This window comes from Rhodnius prolixus, unplaced genomic scaffold (assembly GCF_049639745.1).
Source record: "Rhodnius prolixus isolate KJV_2025 unplaced genomic scaffold, Rpr scaffold_6, whole genome shotgun sequence".
NCBI lineage: Eukaryota > Metazoa > Arthropoda > Insecta > Hemiptera > Reduviidae > Rhodnius > Rhodnius prolixus.
In genome coordinates this window covers 29,251,563-29,273,008 of record NW_027411634.1, presented here as the reverse complement: position 1 = coordinate 29,273,008, position 21,446 = coordinate 29,251,563, and the positions used below count along the sequence as shown (strand labels likewise).

At 30.7% G+C, this 21,446-nt stretch overlaps 1 protein-coding gene across 2 annotated transcripts; it reads left to right on the top strand.

The window, feature by feature from the left end:
• The first annotated feature begins 710 nt into the window (after window positions 1–710).
• Window positions 711–6,440, top strand: HisRS (histidine--tRNA ligase). Of its 2 annotated transcripts, none has more exons than XM_074140565.1 (8): window positions 711–897; window positions 1,541–1,756; window positions 2,209–2,430; window positions 2,505–2,711; window positions 2,794–3,088; window positions 3,365–3,618; window positions 3,705–3,824; window positions 5,392–6,440. In XM_074140565.1, the coding sequence occupies exons 1-8, from the start codon at window positions 805–807 to the stop codon at window positions 5,491–5,493; spliced, it is 1,509 nt and encodes a 502-aa protein (XP_073996666.1). In that variant the 5' UTR covers window positions 711–804; the 3' UTR covers window positions 5,494–6,440. The 2 variants fall into 2 exon arrangements, with proteins under 2 accessions (XP_073996666.1, XP_073996665.1); XM_074140564.1 differs by lacking the exon at window positions 711–897 and adding an exon at window positions 963–1,269.
• The last annotated feature ends 15,006 nt before the right edge of the window (window positions 6,441–21,446 follow it).

Here is a 21,446-nt window from a genome sequence, read left to right as displayed (position 1 = left end):
AATTGATATTTGCACGTCAGTCATTCATTATCCATAAATTATTATTTAATAAAATGGAGATTATTTTATTTTGTGCAAAACTTTTTGTAATTTAATAAAACACGAAAATGTTTCAGCAAAATTAAAATATTTCTTTTAAAATAAGACTCACAGGTTTTAATATGAACACCAACAACACACTGACACCCAAAACCCTCATAATACCCATTGCACAGACTTCTTAGTGCCAGCATTTCTGGTTGCGTTGGATCTCTTTTTCGCAACTTTGGCTTTTAGTAGAATAAATCACCTGTTTTAGAAGAGAAACTATTATATAAAATCGCGCTTTTTTTTAACAATTTTTTTTCTTGAGCTTGTTTTCTATTAATGCAGTGTAACAAAGTGAAATGGCGGAATAGTACTGTAATATTCTATAATGAAATGGCGGAATTGAGATTGTTCTGATTCTGATTAATTAAAAAATAAAATTAAAATTATTTAAAGAAATAAAGAAATTTTAGGACGTTTTTAGAGTTTTACCTTATTACTAATGGGATAAAACTAATTTGTATTATAGCGGGGCAGCCGCACATTTTAATATGGTATAAAATTAATGGCTTTAACATGCTGCAGCAAGAAAGAGAACCAACAATTTTTTTATGCGGTAACAAGTTAGATTAAGTATTTATTAATATTTTGTTTAATTGAAGACGTTAGAAGAGTCTTTTGGCAGTACTGTTGGGGAAAGTTGGCCACCACTTCATGGTCAAATTAGAAAGACAGATGTAACCCTTTTTAAGTTCCACGTTGTCTGAGTTAATAAAAATGAGTGATATAAATACTACTCTTTCAAGAGAAGATAAAACCCAAATTAAGGTACAGAAGAATTCCAAGATGGTTAACAAAAATTCCAATAGTGTGAGTAACATATTCAACTAAACCTGCAGTATTTGTAACCTTCCCTCAGTAGAATCACTGTTAATGTAGATAAGGCTGTTCTTTAATTTTGATTTGAAAGTTCTGTGGAATGTTAATTTTTTAGAAACTTTGTGTGGTAAACAATATTATTTCATGTATTGATTGATAGAATAGGATATATAAAGGGTAATAGGCGTTAAAACTGGTACAGTTTAATAGTTTGTGATAATGGTGATCACGGTAGAAATCAGTTAATTTGTATTAAAAAAAATGGTTCCATTTAGAAGATTACTATATCCTTTAAATAAAAGTATTCCACGTTTAATTCCTGATCGATCACGGAATAAGAGTATCGCCAAGTTTAGTGTGCAAGTAAAGCTAATTTTATTTTAAACTTGTTATTAGTAGATAATTTATTATTAACAATTATTGTTCTTATATTTATGCTCCAATAATCCCTTTCTTTAGAGAATATTAGGAATCTTTTGAAATTTACCCTCTCCTTAATTTACTATAATAAGAAATGTTTTTTAGTCCATGTTGAGTGAAAATATGTGTGCTTAAGACAAATCTACCTCTTTTTATTAATCTAAATAAAATATATTTAAATCTAATTTGTAACTTTTTTACGGTTCTTTTCCAGGCTGAAACAGAAATGAACAAATTAGGATCTCAAAAGTTACCAGCTGGTAATGAAGACGCCTCTCAAGCAGGAAAGCTCACGCTTAAAACACCAAAAGGAACAAGAGATTATGGACCACCCCAGATGGCATTACGTAATGCTGTCCTAGACAAAATTGTTAAAGTGTTTCGAAAGCATGGAGCTGAAACAATTGAAACTCCTGTATTTGAGCTTAAGGTAAAGCTTACTTTTTGATTGTTAAGTGGGTTTGTTGTGTCCAGATAGCGGGGGAAAATGTTTGTGTTCAAAATGTTTACTATATGCAAAAAATTTATTTGTAACCAAAAAACTTATCCAAACATCATATTTCAATTTTAGTTATATAAATTATTTTATAGTCATGGCCTATTTGTCGTAATTATATTTGAGCCTAACTGGCTGAACTTAGCTTTTCCCTTCATAATGTCGTCATACAATCCTCTACGAGTAAATGGACATTGATGTCCGACACTAAATACAGCCATTCTACTGGCTCTGACTGAGAAGGCTCAGAGTACGATAATTTTAGATGTTGCGCCTTTAATTGTAAAAATCAAGCAAAAAAAGTCCTCAGTTAACTAATGCAATTTTTGTTTATACAAAATTAATCAGAAATTTTTTGTTTTATGGTTCATCTAATTTGAAATTAGGAAGTTCTAACCGGGAAGTATGGGGAAGATTCCAAATTAATTTATGACCTAGCTGATCAAGGAGGAGAAGCTCTTTCACTTAGATATGATCTGACAGTACCTTTTGCTAGATATTTAGCAATGAACAAAATTACAAACATTAAAAGATATCATATAGCAAAGGTATATAGAAGAGATAACCCATCAATGACAAGAGGGCGTTATAGAGAATTCTATCAATGTGTAAGTAAATTCTGTAATCATATGCTAACTCTAGAAGTTTATCATTTCCCCTTAATTAAAAATTGTATTTATAGGATTTTGATATAGCTGGTCTGTACGATCCAATGTTACCTGAGGTAGAATGTTTAAGAGTAGTTTGTGAAATCTTAAATAACCTAGAACTGGATAATTTTATTGTCAAAGTGAACCATCGACAACTTCTAGACGCTATTTTTGAAGCAGCTGGAGTTCCGCAGGAAAAGTTTAGAGCTATTTGTTCAGCAGTTGACAAACTTGATAAAGTAAGTAGCTCATACAAGTTAACAAACTCCAAAGTAATTTATTAAATTGAATCAATCAGCTGAGTTTAAATTCGTATTCCAGCTACCATGGGAAGATGTAAAGAATGAAATGATGTCAGAGAAAGGTTTGGATGAAGAGGTAGCAGAAAAAATTGGTTCTTACGTTAGACAAAGCGGATGCAGTGAATTATTAGAAAAACTGTCTAACGACAAGGCTCTGGTTGAAACTAAAACTGGCAGCCAAGGAATAGAAGCATTAAAATTATTATTACATTATGCAAGATTGGCAGGAGTAATTCAACATGTTTCGGTGGATATGTCTCTGGCTAGAGGTTTGGACTACTATACTGGACTTATATATGAAGCAGTCCTTGTTGGTGAGTGATTACTTTGAATAATACAATCGTTGTTGAGCAAACTTTTTTTTTTTTTTTAAATCTATAACCTGTTCAAGTGCTATGAAGGAAGTTGGTCCCAGTGTTTTAGTAAGCGTTCATAAACTTTTTTTCATGTAGAAAAATTAACATATTTTAATATAGTTGCATATATTTTCTTAAAACTATTAGAAAAAGTAGAAATATACATTTTTACTTACACTTTAGTATATGTACACTAAAATTTTGAATTCATCTTAAAAATATGCTTAATTCTAGGGACTGAAGTTGGAAGTGTAGCTGGTGGAGGGAGGTATGACGGGCTGGTAGGAATGTTTGATCCAAAAGGAAAACAGGTACCCTGTGTAGGAATTTCTTTAGGAGTTGAGAGGATATTTTCCGTAATAGAAGCGAGGGCTGGCGCTACAAAGATAAGAACAAATCATGTGCAAGTATACGTGGCTGCTGCGCAGAAAAATTTACAGGATCATAGGTTGGAACTCTGTACTATGCTGTGGGATGCAGATTTTAATGTAATTATTTTCAAACTTAATCAGTAAACCTATGTATTGAAACTATGAACTTTAGAATTAACATTAATCAATAAATGTTGATTTAGGTTGAACAATCTTACAAGAAGAGTCCGAAACTCTTAGCACAATTACAGCATTGTGAAGAGAGAGGCATTCCATTAGTGATCATTTTAGGTGAAGATGAAATTAAAAGAGGAGTTGTGAAGGTATTATTTATAAAGTAGAATTTTTTTTAAATTATTTTAATTTTATGATATGACATCTGAAGTTATTGGCGCCCAGAGCTTTTTTCAGTGCACTGCCGGCCTCAGGACAGTGTTCTCATTATAGGTGGATTACTGCTGGATTCGAACCCGGGATCTCCGCGTGGGAATCCAATACACTAACCGCATAGGCTTCTTTTTTTAAAAAAAATGTATTATCTTATTAATTTTTGAAATACAAATGGCAAGAGGTAGATGTCTACTCAGTAATTCACTCATTATTCTGCCGAGCAAGTGCTTTCAGACTCAGAGTGTGTCAACTCTCTGAAATGAAATAATAATTGCCGTTGTCCATTAACGAAATCTCCGGTTTTGCCAGCCAATAGTACTGAGAGATACTCCTTGACATACATCTGCCGCATTTATGCGACAGAAAGAATGAAACGCCTGCGCAAATGCTCGAAAACTGTCCAAATAATACCTTCCTGATAGCTAGAAGACACCACTTCGTAAAGTATGTCATCACGAAGACTATTAAAGATTCTTAAAGGGTGTATGTAGTAAATGACTGCGAGAAACGCGGACATTGTTGCGCCTTAAAAGAGCGGTAGACAGGAGTGCATTAGTATGGATCACAAAATATTACTAAACTTGAAGCAGGAGATCACAATCGACTCTCGTAGTCATTACATAACAGATAGATCACATATTTCCAAATTTATTTAGAAAATCCAAAATTATATTATACATATATTAACATAAGAATGACACTTTTTATGAGTCATTATAGGGTTGAAAATGTGGATAGATCGGCAGTGTTGGTTAAAAATTTTTGAATTTATCCGTCGTGGCACGTATGTTTATTGTATCCCTAACCGGATTCGGGCTTTCATCAATCATTAGAGATAGAATAATCAGTTTCTTGTCAGATTTCACTTACATTCTCGTCTCGCACTATACTTGCTGATTCAAACCAACTTGACTAATCTACCTCTAATGATGGATCAGAAATGCAATATAAAATGCATGCTACGACAGATAAATTTATTTTGAATTGTATCCCGGATAGGTTCCGAATTATCCATCATCTGAGGTACTTTTTAAAAATTTTGATCTATTTTACTTCATCTATTTTTGGAGATTTGAATCTGTGCAGGTTCGTTGAATTCAAACTCGGAAAGTAAATGAAGAAGTACTTGATATGTTGTTTAGTTTGTTACAAAGAAAAAATAATACCAATTCAGTCATGACTTTGACTTTTTTATTTTTGCCAAAAAGGAGTTTCAAGAATACTTTTTCCGTCCTTTTCTATTATTATTACTTTTATTATTATTATGAATAAAAACACTAGAATGTAAAATAATATTCTTAAGGGTCAACATTTTTTTTCTAATCGATTTAATCCAATTTTTTTCTAAACGATGAAATATAGTTATTACTAAGAAGTATATAAATGATGTCAAGATGGCTTATTTATCAATTGTTTTTACATTTCTATTTTACTGAAAATCAAATAAGCCATCGTTCTGTAAATTGTAAAAAATTGTTTATAAAACGTTAACATTTTTAGGTGCGCAATGTCACATCCAGGGAGGAAAATGAAGTTGACAGAGAGAATTTGGTGGAACATTTAAGAAAAAGGCTTGTAGAGTTGGAAACAGGGAGTAGTTAGCTTTATTATACAGTTCCTTTTTTAGAACTAATTTAAACTTGTTGAACACGGCTTATTTTTTACTTCGAGAATATCCATAAATTTTCTGCATTTAAACGAATCTTTGTATGTATAGAATCTCACCTTAAATATGTATTCATGTTTATGTAAGGTGAGAAATAATTCATATATATATTTTTCTAGAAATAATTCAGATAAGACTTACTTTTTCATTTCTAATTACCATAGTACTAAAATTTAGCAGTATTACATGTACTTAGTATTCCCGATTTTTATTTAAATTGATAATCTGGTGACCTAGTAACTGATAGCTCTCTTTACTCTTTGACTTTGTTTCTGGACAGAAAAAATGGAAGTGCAATGCTGCTGGTGAAAGTACAATACTTCCATTTCATTAAAATCTGTTTTGAAATGAATTGTGACAAGTGATGATTTTGAGTTATTTCTATTCGCTTCAATTCACTTACTTTTTTTAAAGTTATTTATTTTTTACTTTGAGCTCTTAACAACCTTTGGAATATGTATTCAGAATTCATAAAATAACAAAATTGAAAAAATTCTATTAGTTATATTTGACTTAATTTTTTGTTTAATTCACTCTATTGGTGTATTTTTCGCCTGATCATTGATTCCTTTTATATTTCATAACTTATTTCATTAGTGCCAATAAAAGTAATTTGCCCAATTTGGAATGAGTGAAGTTTACAATGAAAAAAACTGCTGAAAATCGACATAAAGAAATCAACATACTGGGCTCAGGAAATTTTTCGCATAACATTCACATTAAGTGAAGTTTCTTTGTGCATTAATTTTTTCCAATAAGTAGTTTCTTATATATTTGGTGCTTAATTACGAAATACGTTTCCTCATCAGAATGTATCTAATGATGTTTTTTTTGTGCTTATGTACATGAATGTGAAAAATAATAAATGTACGCTAAGTTTTCATTATTTTTATTGCTAACTCATTTCCTTCCATAATTTCATTTTACTAATTTAATTGTTGTTGGTCTTATTTTTTTTTAAATAAAATGTTCACTGTGAGAAAATATTTCAAAGAAAAGATGACCTGACAGCTATCCCAGAATCACATTATATTGTCAGAGAGGAATTTACCACCCAATTTGATAAGTCAAACACACATGCATATTATTTCTTTTCACAACTGTTTTTAAATTCATCTTTTTTCGGAATTTGGTTTGGACATTTCATAATCAAATATTCAGATGTTAGAGTCGTACAATATCTAAAATGCACTTTAGGTGAGATCTTTACATCACTCACATTTTTCAAATGTCAGTAGTAGTCACATATGTGTAGATAAATTATGTAGTGTGTATACAAGTTAAAGAAAATTGTTGGAACTACTTTCGAAGCTAAAAACTGCGAATCCCTTTTCGGCTAAATATTTTTTAAATTTGAAATTTCATTGAATAATTTATTAGGTTACTTTGTAGGCAATGAGGCCGCTGATTCTACTGAATTGACACTTCAATTATTATATTTCTTCATATACTTTCCAACTCTTCAAGTTCAAATCCTCGATCAATTCTCGTAATACTAGATCTCATTCCTTTGATCTCTATATTCCCTCACTCCTTACTTCATCCTTCGACAAATCTTTCCTAATACGCGCTACCTTTTTCTGGAATTCCTTACCTTCATTTGTCCGCTATGCTCATACCCTTTCCATCTGTAAATCCCTTTTGTTTAATCATCTTCTTTCTACCCATCTTCCTCCGAAATAATAATTGAATGGATTTATTTCCTTAATTTGTATTATTATTTTTGTAAATACTTGCATATTTTTTGTTTATAAACATCTGAAATAAAGTCCAAATTAATAGGGCCTCCAATTGTACATGATTTTATTCTTAGGGGACAATAGTCCCAGAATAATAAATTTATTATCTTTCTTCACACATAAACTTCTGTCCAACTCTCACCTAAAAATACTCTTATAGAATTTAGCAATACCAAATAGAAAATGTTTCTAGGATAATTTCTTGATTCTAAAGTTTCTCTCTTATGAACGGTATTTCTCGGTAAAATAGGTACCGAGCATGTAAGTCAAACGCCAACCTTTTGACAAAACATGGAACAGATGTAAAACATTCTAAATCACAATATGTCAAACAATTTCGAACAAAAATTAAGGTGTAGAACGCAGGTTATTTTGTGTTTAGATGATATATAACAGTGGACCAAATTTCTAGTTATGTCAGAAAATATGTTATTAATTTTTAAACGAAATCCACAAGCAAACGTTTCTGAATGCACTAGTCGCAGTAATAATTTGCCATTTATTCAAGCATGGTAAGCACTTATAATTCTTTACATTATAAATATTTGTAGTAGTCTTTTGTACAAAATGCTAATACGCTTTATTCTGCCGTATGGAGTATTCGTCTTTGAAAGAAAGCATTTAAGAAGGATATATGGTTCGGCTAGGAAAGTGGAAAGTGAAGGATGTCACTACTAGCAATTGGCAAGAAATACAGTTGACGAGTACACGATGGACAGATTGTAAGGATAAAAAAAAATGCCATACCCAGAAAAGTGCTGTCCGATGTCAGAAGCTAAAAGATTGGTAGGTCGAAAAGGAGATGGCAGGATTGATATAAGACAGCTAAAAGTCCGGAACTGGTGGATCGTGACTTGGGATAGAGAGATACGATGTGGAATATCTTGTTCAGTTATATTAAAATTCATTGAGTGATATGTTACTTCCCACACTTATTGAATTTTCTGCTATCTCGAAATTTTATAAAGACATCTAACTATACTTTACAATATAAATTCTTAGAATTGTAAAAAAACTATAATGCTACTTTAGATGAAAGTACAGTCACCCTCTCGTCAAAGAGTCCCATTAATCTAATTGTTCTGGAAAAATTTGCCCCCCAAAAAAAGAAGAACAAAGTAGATTAACACCAGTGCAACACAAATAAAATGTTTAAAGAAAACAGTTCAAGCTACTTTTAAGGTAATTTCAAAAAAACATATCAATTCCGTAAAGAGGTGGAATTGTCTTTAAACTCGGAATTTTTGCGACACATTCAACCCTTCAACACACAAACTGACTATTGTCTAAAAACCAGGTTTTTGGGGTTTAAAACGGATATTTCCTGTAAAGAAAATTTTGCGTGATTGTAATACAATTCAGATAGTGAGAGAAAATAAATATAACTTGTATTAAGCAAAAATTATTTAATATACTCGTAATCTAATTTATTCCTTATCCTCTCAAGTCACTTAAAAGTGCAATTATTAATAAAACTGATGTTCCTCGTTGTAGCTTCCTTGATTTCTTAGAAACCTTTTTTCAGGAAGAAAATACTAGAAAAAGGTACGAGCAAATAAATAAATGGTTACAGTATAATCAGCAGTTTTTATTTTACCTTAATAAGTGAAATGTTGAAATGTGAAAGCATTATCTGTGTTGGAACAAAATTATTTATATTAAAATCATAGTTAACAAAGAATTGGAATAATGTTATGATAAAATAAATATCTAAAATATCTGATAAATAAATATCTAAATAAAATAAATTTATAATTGCGAGTTATGCACTCAGTAATCTAAAAACGAGTGTACCGTTTTTTATTATAAAACAATAATGCCTGATTAAACACACTCATCTCCTAAACTAGCCAAACTAAGGCAGAAGGTTAAATTAAATAAAATAAACTTAGCCGAAGAATACCGATGATTGCCGACTACACTCGGCTAGTTACAGATGAAACAGATTGTGGAAGGTAACAGGCCGCTAAGGCACCTTAGGTTCTAACCCATGTAAGATCTTTGTGTTAGTAACAAATTTTCTTTGTATTAGTTCACTAACACAAAGATTTTACGTGGGTCAGAACCCATCCTGCCTTAGCCGCGTGTTACCTTCCACAATCTGTTTCATCTGTAACTACCCGAATGTAATCGGCAATCATCGGTATTCTTCGGTCGGGTAATATTTAATTTCAATCTTCTGTTGGCTGTATGGTTTAGGGGGCGTAATGTGTGGGGGGTTTTTATTTGTTGTTGACATTAATAAAAGTGATTTGAATTAATGGTTTACCACTGGATATTTAACAAACTAAAGAAAATTCGATGTATTAATGCCAATCATTTAAGGTAAAATATATTATTAATATCAGTAATATGTTTCCGAGAAGATTAATTTTAATTACAGTATGCTTGTTAGCAGCACCATAAAAATTCGTTTCATCTCTAAGAATAACATCCTTCCAAAAGCATGAAAATTGGCCATACATTCTTTTTTAAAAGTTGATCTTTAAATCCTATTCAATGAAGCCGTAATAATTTTTTGTGTTTACATGTTTTTCGTATAAGGCCAGAATTTGAATAATGTATCACATGTTGCTCCATTTGAGGTGTTTCTAAGTAGTTATAACCCTTTCTGTAGATAGTAATATTCTCATGATTCTTTGCTCATTTTTTACTGTCTTAATTTTCTTAAATTGTAAACCTTTCTCTTTGTTGACAGGTAAATGATTTTTGTCTATTAGTTTAGCTTCTGTAAGAGTTTCGACTGATTTCTAATGCAATGAAAAGCTACAATTGTGATCAAGGAGATACCACTTAACATAAATATTAATCAATCAAGTGTTGCGAGATTTTCAGTGATTTCTAAGCATGTTTATTTTCTGCCATTCTGTGCTGCATTGGATTTTCTTCTTCATGAGAAAACAAACCAACATGATTGTCCAACATTGATGTTACAAGAAACGAACAGGTATTTTGTGAAATTGTATTAAAAGAAGATCATAATGTCAAAACTGGCAATAACTCTTTACTGAATGAATTTTTTGTTGAAAATTTCTCTGCAATTTAGTTAACTGGTGTAAAATATCTCTATCACTTTTACTGATTACATTTGTCTAGAATATTGATTTTAAGTAAGGAAATTCAGGAAAACCATTAAAAAAATGTTATTGGCAGTTTTTTAAAACCTGGTTTTTAATTTAATAAAAATTACCAAGGTACAGTGGAATAGTTAATTATTTTCAATTTTTTTTTTTTTCAGAAAATAGTCCAAACATTAGGGTCATTTATAGTCTTTTTTTAAATTCTGTTAATTTCTTTTTAGATGAATTCAATTGAAGCAAAAGTTAAGGTAATACGATTTATTAATTTTGATTATTTTTACAAGCAAGTCCGTTTTCGGATTTTCCAGGGATCTATGCCCTAGCATCATCTTGTTCTGCTCTGCATGATATGAGTGAAGCAAGTAATCTTTCTGTAGCCTACTCATTTCTATTTTTACTATTACTATTTCTATTTTTAATTCAACTCCTCCGATATTATTATTAATATAATATGTGGATTTTAACACAAAATTTCGTTTAGTGTTTTTTGAACTAATTTCGGTGCAACAGTGTTTACGCATAAAATTTGAAGACATCAGCAATGAAAGCGCTTTTCTCTCTCTCTCTCTTTCATCCAAGCCTTTAGAAAGAATAGTTTCCAATCAGATTTCTAACTATCTTAAAACTTACAATTTATTAGATCCTTATCAATCAGGATATCGGAACAACTACAGTACTCAGACTGCTTTAATAAAACTAACTGATGACATACGCCTTGCAATTGACAAACGAATGGTTACTGTTTTGGTTTTCTTTGACTTTTCTAAGGCCTTTGATTCTGTCTGTCACTCTGAACTCCTCTTTGTTCTTAAAAGCTTGAATTTTTCTTGCAGTGCTCTCAAATGGGTTGAGTCTTACCTTTCGTCTCGGCGACAATGTGTCGTTGGAATGAATGGTGCTCGCTCAAGATGGGAAAATGTTGCTTCTGGTGTGCCGCAGGGCTCTGTTTTGGGTCCGTTATTGTTCTCTATCTATGTTAGTGATATTTCTAGAGTTATCTCAAACTGTTTGCATCTCATTTACGCTGATGATTTAATTCTCTATTTTCATATTCCTTTTGATCAATTGGAGAATGGAATCAGATGTGTAAATGATGACGTCGCTTCTGTTTTTAATTGGGCAAAAGATAAAAATTTATCTTTTAATGCCGGTAAAATGAAGGCGATGGTGGTTGGTAGCTCTAGATTTGTTAATGGCATCGATTTTAACAATATTTCTAGGATAAAAATTGGTAACATTGATCTACCTTATGTGGATTCTGCTAAGTTTTTGGGAGTTACCTTCAATAGCACCTTAACTTGGCATAATCATGTGGGTGATGTTGTCAATAGAATGAACAAAGCTCTGTATCAACTGAAGTACCATAAAGAAATCTTGCCTGTGTCACTAAGAAAGCAGTTGGTTCAAACACTCATCCTCCCGCATGTAGATTATTGCTGTCTTGTTTATTTGGACCTGACTTCAGAACTGAATACAAGGATACAAAGAGCTCTAAACTCGGGTGTTCGTTTCATTTTTGATGTCAGGAGAGATGAACATATTACTCCTTATTACCATCGTCTGAACTGGCTAAATGTTGAATACAGAAGGCAATATTTTTTAGGTACCTTTATTTATTTTCTGTTCAAAAATAGAGCACCAGACTATCTGTATTCACTATTTAGTAGCAAAGAACAGTTACACTTGAGGACCACTCGACAAGTGGATACAAAGTTGTACACGCCCACACCTAGGACTGCAACCTATCAAAATTATTTTTATTTAAAAGCTTGCAGGTTATGGAACTCACTTCCGATTGGTTTGCGTGCAAAGTCTGTCAATACGTTTAAACCTCATTTATACGAACATCTTATCAAAAGTTATCTAAATCAGTGATTTATTATTAAAGTTATTATTATCATTACTATTATTACTTCTTTGTTCTAATTATTATCTTTATTTTGTCATGTTTCCCTCTACTTATTACCACTATCACTATTACTATTATTATTGATATTATTGTTATTAATGTTACGATTATCATTATATAATTATTATATTGTTATTTAAACTGTAAGCAGTAGACCTATTCTTTTCTTTTAAGTTAACATTTTTATTTATGTATTGATTTGTGTATATATTTAAAACGGAAATGGAATTTTAGTTTTATTTTTTATCTTTTTGTTTTACTCTGTATATATTGTAAATATTAATTTGGCAGCAACTCAGAAGAGAAATTTTAGTTTATTAAATTTATGTATATACTTTTTGTTGTCCTTAAGGGACTAATGTCCCAGGACATTAATAAACGTATTTCTTTTCTTTCTTTCTTTCTCTCTTCAAGAGAGGAGTGAATGAGTGAGAGACCAACTATATGATAATGTAACGAGATTACAGTATTATATGGGTGCTTCATATTTCCAGTATTATAAAGTCGTTAATTCTCTTTTGAATGTTACAGATTTTTCGAGGCAGTGGAACTGAAAGATTCTGTACATTCAGCTGACACTGAAGGTCAAATGACAGCCGATACTGTGGTAAAAGGTGTCTGCAGCAAAGCGAGATTTATAGTTCTAGATCCGTTCACGAAGAGACTACCGTGCGAACATTTCTTAAGGGAAAATTAAGGTTGCGCCCAACTGTTTTCTCAGTGAAACAGGCAGAATGTTTTTTGTATATTTTAGTTGGTGCAATGTTTTTAAAATTTAGTCAGTCAGTTTAAAATTAGAGGTCATTAACATTATTCCACGATAGTTAATGACTGTGACATCCAAACATTTTAAGAATATTACGTTTTGGATAGGTATTTGCAGTAATTTTCAAGATGGAACTAATGGATATTGTTGATACATCTGGCACCTAACTTGCTTAGATTTTAGAAATATTTAAAGTAATATTTTTTGGTTTGTGTGAGAACTTACTTCTTAAGCATGGTGGAGATATATGAAATCACTTTGGAATGTTTATAGCGGTAAGAAGTTGCTAAAATAATAAGTTCAATTAGTAATTAATTGGAGAATTTCAACTTAAAATTATCGATACTTTCTATGTATGTGTCCTTAATTGTTTAAACAAGCAAGAAAAATGGCGAAAGGATACTTATGTCTCAACGAGTGAAGAGAACAAAGTTGTACAAGATTATATTCAATCTGGGTAGGTAGTAAAAAAATATTTAAATCATTAAAGTTTGTTTAGTATTCCTATAATTCAACTAATGAGAACATTGTTTATCACAAAATTAATTTATCATTAAGTTAAAGTGCTTCGTCATCTTTTAAGTTTAACTTATTTTAAGAGGTGCCACAAATCTCTTATAAGTAAATCTAAATGATTTTATTACCAATTGAATTGGAAAAGCAATGAAAAAAGTCAAGTGAAACAGAGCACTTAATTGGTTTCTCGCAAAAAATAAAAATAAAAAACCTATGGACATAGGAAAGAACATTAATTTAAATAACACTAATTTTTTTTTTAACTATCACTTTTATACATAATTACTTTTTGAAGAATAATAATCCTTCCCATGACATTGAAAGAAAATATGTTTAGGCTACAAACTACTACTTTTGCAATTTGTATATTTAAGTATTGTTGAAGATCCTTGTACAGTTAGGCTCGTTGACTACATGATTTTGAATAGATGAAAAATAAAAATTGTTGATCGGCAATATTGATTTTCAACTAACCTGATTCGTACTTTTATCACAAATGGATTACTTTTGTTTCAGTTCTTACTAAAATGTAAGAATCCTTACTTTCTTATTTATTCTGATTTCAGAGGAGTTCCACTTTTTAGTGTTTCACTATTGATCAGTGAATGGGATGATGGCAAACCATCTTTGTTCCAGTGTGATCCATCTGTTGTTTATTATGATTGGAAAAGTATAGCAATAGGGAAGAGTTATATTTATAAGAAAGCTTTTCTTGTAATAAGGTTGGTTTTATAATAATAATTATTATTAATAATATTTTAGAGAAGAGATTAGCTATGCGGTTAGCGGAGATCCCGGGTTCAAATCCAGATTCTGACCCTCAAATTTTCTCTTCCTAGGAGCTTCTTACAGCCCACTGTTTGGTAATGGACAGTGTTACCTGTAACGAGAGAACACTGTCCGAAGGCCGGCAGTGGAGAAAGTCAATGGCCTTTTAGTGTTTTGTATTCCATTCTGTTTTAACTACTGAAAATAAATATAAATGAAATTGTTATGAAGCACTTACTTTTGGTAAGGTGTATTTAACAATAGATCATATTGGAATGATGTATAGTGGTAAGAGAAGTTTTTTAAAAATAATTTTGTAATACTATGTTATTTTTAATTTTTCAATTAATACCTGTCTGTAATTTGGAAGTTTTGCGTCCTAATTGGTTAAAACGAGTGAGAAAAATGGTATAGCACTATAAATCAATTTATGAAGGTATTCGCAAGCCTCAAATAATGCTAAAAGTGGCTTTTGTTCGGCAAGAGTATATTCAAATAGCGTTGGAGTTAAAAAATTTCAATACTTATATTCCTATATTGTCCCATAAAGTGATGTGAATCGTGCGTCACAAACTTAATTGATCAATTAATTGATGTGTTTCGTCACCTTCATGTTTGCATTATTATAGAGGTAGGACTTGTGTAGTAAAAGTAATATTCAATCAATACAAAATTGTACGGTACGAAATTAATGCTAATTGTGGAGTGAAACTGATTACTGATTTTGTATTTCACTAGTCTGCACAGAATGTTCAAATATTTGCCATGTATAATTTTTTTTTTTTTTTTGCTATAGAGAGGAAGATAAAAGGCAGAACAGTTACTATAGAAGTATTATAGTATAGTGTTGGAGGCAAAGATTTGTAGAATAAAGATGATTGAATTAGAAATGAATTTCCACAACTAATTGTTCTGAATGGAGAAGTATTGAATAAAAAAGAACTAAGTGGTTTCTAAATTCTAATTGAACCTCACTAATGAACATATGAAATCAATATTGCAGGTGTTTATTCCTGAAGAGCAATACAAGAAGTTACGAAGGTAATACTTGCTTCTGTACTTCACACACAGCCAATAAATAATAAATAAATGGAGGGGTAATATCTTCATCCTTCTTACATACAAAATAAAAGTGAAATAAGAATTAAGAAACCTTTGCAATTTTAAATTCAGCTCTGCAGTTAAGTTATATTACACCAACGAACTTTAATCAAGGTAAGGAAACATTAATGTTACGACCATTTGTTTAATTTCAGTGACTTTCAGCAACACACGTTATACTCTAATCCTCCGATAACTTGACTGAAGAATATCCAACAGATTATAATTTTCAAAATATTGATTTATCTTGTAGCACACAATCTTTTCCAAAGATTTAGAAACTGTAGAGAAAAATATGGGAAAGTGCCTATTAGGAGAATGCTGGGATGTAACAAAATTTCCATATTTTACCGTCGCTACTTATCAGGAATGTACAAGGTACAAAGCAATAGTTCAAATAGTAGGATATCAACACTTGGAAGAGATGGTGCGTATGTGTTTTTTATAAATGTGCTTACATATTTTAAAACCAGGTAATATTTTTTCTTTTCTTTTTTTTTTTGTTCAAATAACTCACTCCCATTTCAACAAAAATATTTGTAGCGCACTAATAAAATAAACTTTTACCACCAAGCATAAACAAAAATCACAAATTTTAAGGAAACGATGTAGACTGGATAAAAGCTACCAGCTGAGTATTTATTTATACGGAGCACAGCACTCTCAAGGTGGATTTTAGGTTTTTTGTTTTCTTTTTTTGTACTAATGATTTGAGGGAATTTTAGTATTATATACATGCTTCTTAACTCCAAAAACACAAATACCAACGTATTCGGTAACACCCTCATACCTGATTTTTACAGATATTTCGAGACATTGCATCTAGTTGATCCTGTACATTCAGCTAAGTCAACAGTGAAGGAGGAATTTGCAAGTCACATGGCAGCCGATGATGTAGAATGTGGTGTCTGAGGTAAGCGAAATTTAGAATGATAGATTCTATCTGGAAGAAACTACTCTGGGAACATTGCTTAAGGGAACTGTGACTCTGTCAAGAAAATATTCATCAGTTCAAAGTTAGATGTTCAAAACAGTTATCTTTTATATTGTTTTTTAATTACAATATTCATTTAATCTTTTTAATATATGAACGAAAATTGGGTGTAATTTTGTAAACAATATTATATCCCACCTAAACCTTATCAAATTAAAAGCTTAGAAGACATCAAGTTTTCAAATTTCTGAACTTATAAAAATGAAAATCTGAAGCTATAAATGAGTGTGGAGAGATATAGTACACTAATTTCCTAAAGAGAGCTGCATTCCATTGAAGAATATGAAACAAAAGCCATATCTTTTCATCTGATGAAAGTTGGGTTCACTAATTATTTATTTAGGGAATTTTTTTTAACTACGCACATTTTTATTTTCAAAATTAAAAGTAAAAACAAGCAAACTAAAGAATAACCTTGTGTCTGTCAGCTTGTAAATTATGCTTATAGTAAAACTATGTACTTTACACATCCTTTTAAATTTTGTGTATACCTTATAATTTCAAATATTTTTTAAGGATATTATTGCATGTAATAGATACATTTTATTCTTTTTCAGTAATAAAAATAGGGGCAGCTCTTTTAGCTTTTAATTGATTGAAATTCACAATAATTTGGCTAAATAGCGTTTAAAAAAGCTTATATTGAAGGAATAAAAATTATTTGATTAATATATGTACATATTAAATATTTAAATAAAATAAAAACGAAAAAATGAACGTAAACAAAAAAGAGCTCCTACGCTGGTTTGTATCCTAATACAATACTTGATATTTTGACCATGTTTAAGGTTGTTATATCTTTTATCCAGTTTGCAGAGCGCTCCAGTGGCGACTTTTTGAAACCTAAATAAATACAATATTGTTTTTATTTAGTTAATATTTGGTTGGTATATTGTGCAATAGCAGTTAGTTTAGGTCATGATTTTATTGTTTTTGTGTATTTTATATTTTATTTTAACTATTGAATAGGATAATGGCAAAGTAACAGTATTTCAGTGTGGTTCATCAGGTTCACATTATGCTCTGAAAACTGCAGCAATACAGAATTACTTTAATGTAAAATTTTCCTTGAAAATATATTGTTTATAATAACTAAAAGATTTCAGTTGTTATTTTTTATTGGCTAGGTAGACATGAGGATGTGGATGTAGGGCACATAAGAGAGGCAAAAGCTGCTGTTACTAAAGGATCTTTGGATTTTAACAAAAACTTCAAATTTTTCAAGTGTCTAATATTTATTAGCTCTCATTGATAACAGGTAATAATTATTATTAATAGACTTCTTTGAGTAATATTAATATAGCCTGCAGTACCCAAAAAATGGAGTATTCAGCGGTTGATCTGTTTTTTTAGCCGCAACCAGAAAATTTTAAAAAATATCAGTTGTTTTCCTTATAATTTCTACTTCCATTGGTACCATTCTTAAGTGAGTTTCTCCTGTCTGTTGTTTACTTCGGAAGATAATGGAATCACATTCAGAAACTCTTGATGAATGATACCTATGGACCCAGGAAGAAGTAATAGTTATAAAAAAGTAGAACATTATTTCTAATAAATCTTCCTTATCTGATTTTTAGGTGTTCGTTCTTTTAGTGACTTACTATGGATGTTCGAACGTGAACGTAAACTTTACTCAATGATCCATCAGATGCATATGCTACAGCATTAAGGAAAAATTATATTAATTGGAAAGTATTTTTTGAAAGAAGGTTGGATGTATTATTTGGGCTAATAGTAAATGGTACTAAGTATTCCACTCATATTTGTTGCTTTTTTTGTATATTACTTAGATAGACGTGTTTATGGATTTGATATAATAGCTAAATCCTGCAGTGTTAATACTGATATTCTTTTTTAACTTTGTTTGTGTGTAGAATGTTTTTGTCACTGAAAATTAAAATAAATCAATTGCTTACGGAGAATTTACTATTCGTATGGTAGTGACAATAGATCATATTGGAATGGCTTGTGACGTTAATTATTATTATTATTATTTTTAAATAAATTTGCAAGATAAGCAATGTATGTACTTTAATTAAAATCTATTGATAATTTTGTAGGCAAGATCCAGATTGTCGTTTATTGGTCAAAACGAGCCTCAACTAAAGGTAGATATGGTTATGGAAGAGTACATTCAAACAGGGTAAGTAATTAAAAAACAAATAATGAAAATTTCTGTAATATTCCATAAAGTTTTACTGTTGAGGAACGTACTTCACAAAATTCAATTGATTAGTAAATTGGCTTAGGTGTTAGAAATATTGTGCTTAAGATTTTTTGATGGTCCACGCACCATTTGAGCTCAAATTGAAAATAACTTTTGTTATATTCTGATCTAATTTAGTCAGGAGACAATGGAAGTAACCTGTAAATCATCTTCGTAGAGGCTATATTTATTCCGCCTAATAAAGGAAGAAATGTTTTTGTAAATGGATAATATAAGATGTCCTAAAACAGTTCCAAGTGGAATGGACAAATTTTCAGGTGTCACACAGTCACCTTGCCCAGAGATAACTTATTGTTAAAATATATATTAAGTAAATATCAATTAGACCACTTCAGAGATGTGTCGGAGAATCCTAAAGATTTCCTTTGATACCTTTGACATGTATAATGTAACACATTATTCTCAAATTGAGAAACAGGTATATTATTTTTTCAATAATAATATATATAGTAATTTCTATTCCATAGTTTTTTTCTTTATACGTCTTTTTTATTTTTTTTAAAGAGCGAGTAAGTGAGAGGGGGACACCTCTCTCACATCATGATAATGTAAGGAAATTGCAGTATTTTTGGGGTGCTTTATCATAAAATCGTTAACTCTTATAATTTAATGTTACAGATTTTTTTTTAAACAGTGGAACTGGATGATTCTGTACATTCAGCAAACCTAACACTGAAGCAGTGAAGCGGGATTTAGAGCACGGGGACCGATCAAGAAGATACTACCTCACGGACTTATGAGAACTGTCTTTATGTTAAAGTTTGTTGTTCAAGGAGTTCTCTTTCATGTTTTTCTATTTATTTCAATATTCATTTACTCTTTCTAATATATGAATAAAAATCCCAATCTTGGGTAGAACTAAAGAACTACTTGGGTCTTACTAATGAACATATCTAATAAGTATTCGAACATATCTAATTTGCAGGTTTTTATTCCTGAAGAGCCTCTATAAAAAGTTCCCTTAACCAAAAAAGATGACGTTTGGGGTAATATATTCATCCCACCTTACATTCAAAATAAAACGGACATAGAAATTAAGGTAGCTTTTCAATCTCAAATTTAATCTTGCAGTTAAATCATTAAACATCAACAAATAGTAATCAAGGTAAGGAAGTATAAAAGTGCGAACAACTGTTTTCTTATGAAATGGCAGAATGTTTTTGTTATGTTTTAGTTGGTGCAATGTTTTTGTCCACGATATTTGTGATTGGGATACCCAAACTTTTGCGGATATTTCGTTTTGAATTAACCTTATGTGCTGAAATTTTCGCAATGGAATTAATATCTATATTGTTGACATATCTGGCACTTATAATAACCATTGGAAATGAATTTTTGCAACTAACTGTTCTGAATAGAATTATACGTAATATTATTTTTTTAGTCCACGCATCATTTGAGCACAAATCACAATTAACTTTTGTTATACCCTTGTTATAATTCAGAGTAGTCAATGTAAGCAAATCTGCAATTCATCTGCATAGAGGTATATTTACTCCGCCTAATAAACGAAGAAATGTTGATGTAAGTGGTTTATACAAAATGTCCAAAACACAGGTACCTGTGGAACCCTTTATTGAACAAATTTTTAGGTATCGACCAATCGCCTTGTCCAGAGATAACTGATAATCAAAATATATGATAAATATATTAGATAAATATCAGTTAAACCACTTTAGAATTGTGTCGGAGAATTCAAAAACATTTTTATGATTGAAAAGCGCAAGAATGTTAAACATACGTTTGTCAATTATCAAATATTACCAGTAACTTCCAGCAACACATTCTGTGTGCTGTAATCCATCCCTTGATAACTTGTCTGAAGAAGATCTAGCATTTTAGTATTTTCTAAATATTCTTTCATCTGGAAACTGTAAACAGACAATAATGAAATATGGCGCAGTTCATGTAGTGAGAATGGAAGTTTAGTTATTCGAAGGGCTCTTACTAAGATATGTTTCCACAAGGAATTTATTTTTTTCTTAAAGAGAAATCGTTAACTGATTATCATCATGTATTATCATAATTGCGGTATTATTTGGGTGCTTCATATCTCTAATATCAAAAAGTCCCTAACTCTCATAATTGAACTTTTCAGATTTTTTGAGACATTGGAAATGGAAGATGCTGTACATTCAGCTAATTTAACCCTGAAGGAAAGATTTGAAGGTCAAACGACAGCCCATAATATAGAAGTTGGTGTCTGTAGCGAAGCGGGATTTAGGGTACTGGATTCGATCACGAAGAGAATACCTTGCGAACTTAAGGAAACTGTAATTCTGCCAGGAAAATAGTTCTTTTGTTTAAGTTGGTAGTTCTCTTTTACGTTATTCTCATTATTATAATATTCATTTTTCTCTTTTTAATATATGAATAAAAATTGTGTTTTACTTTCTTAAAATTATATTTACCTAAATTTATAAAATTAAGCTTAGAAGGCGCCAAGTGTTCAATCTGTGCCAATTGTAGATTCTTTCCGTCTTGCTAGTTAAATCAAATAATAGAAAAAATAAGCTAATTTAATTATATAGCAAACGAGATAAAGTAGTTATCTGTATAGGGACGAAAGCCTATTCTAAATTATACTGTTTTTTACGCTTCTCAAACTTTTTTTTCTGCATTTTTCTAAAACGGCGTCATCCATTCATTTATTACTTAACAATCTTTACATTGTTCTTTTTCAATTATTTTTCCATTTTACAGAGTTTTAGGTTTCTCTGATTGTCATTGGGAAACTGCTTTTAGGGTGTCGAAAAAGTAATATTTTCCAAACTCCAAAAAATTGTTGG

Coding starts and splice junctions, on each gene's coding strand:
- HisRS (XM_074140564.1), top strand. CDS start 1,168: ATGGTTCCATTTAGAAGATTACTATATCCTTTAAATAAAAGTATTCCA. Junction 1,757..2,208: donor CTCCTGTATTTGAGCTTAAG/GTAAAGCTTACT, acceptor ATTTGAAATTAG/GAAGTTCTAACCGGGAAGTA. Junction 3,825..5,391: donor TTAAAAGAGGAGTTGTGAAG/GTATTATTTATA, acceptor TAACATTTTTAG/GTGCGCAATGTCACATCCAG.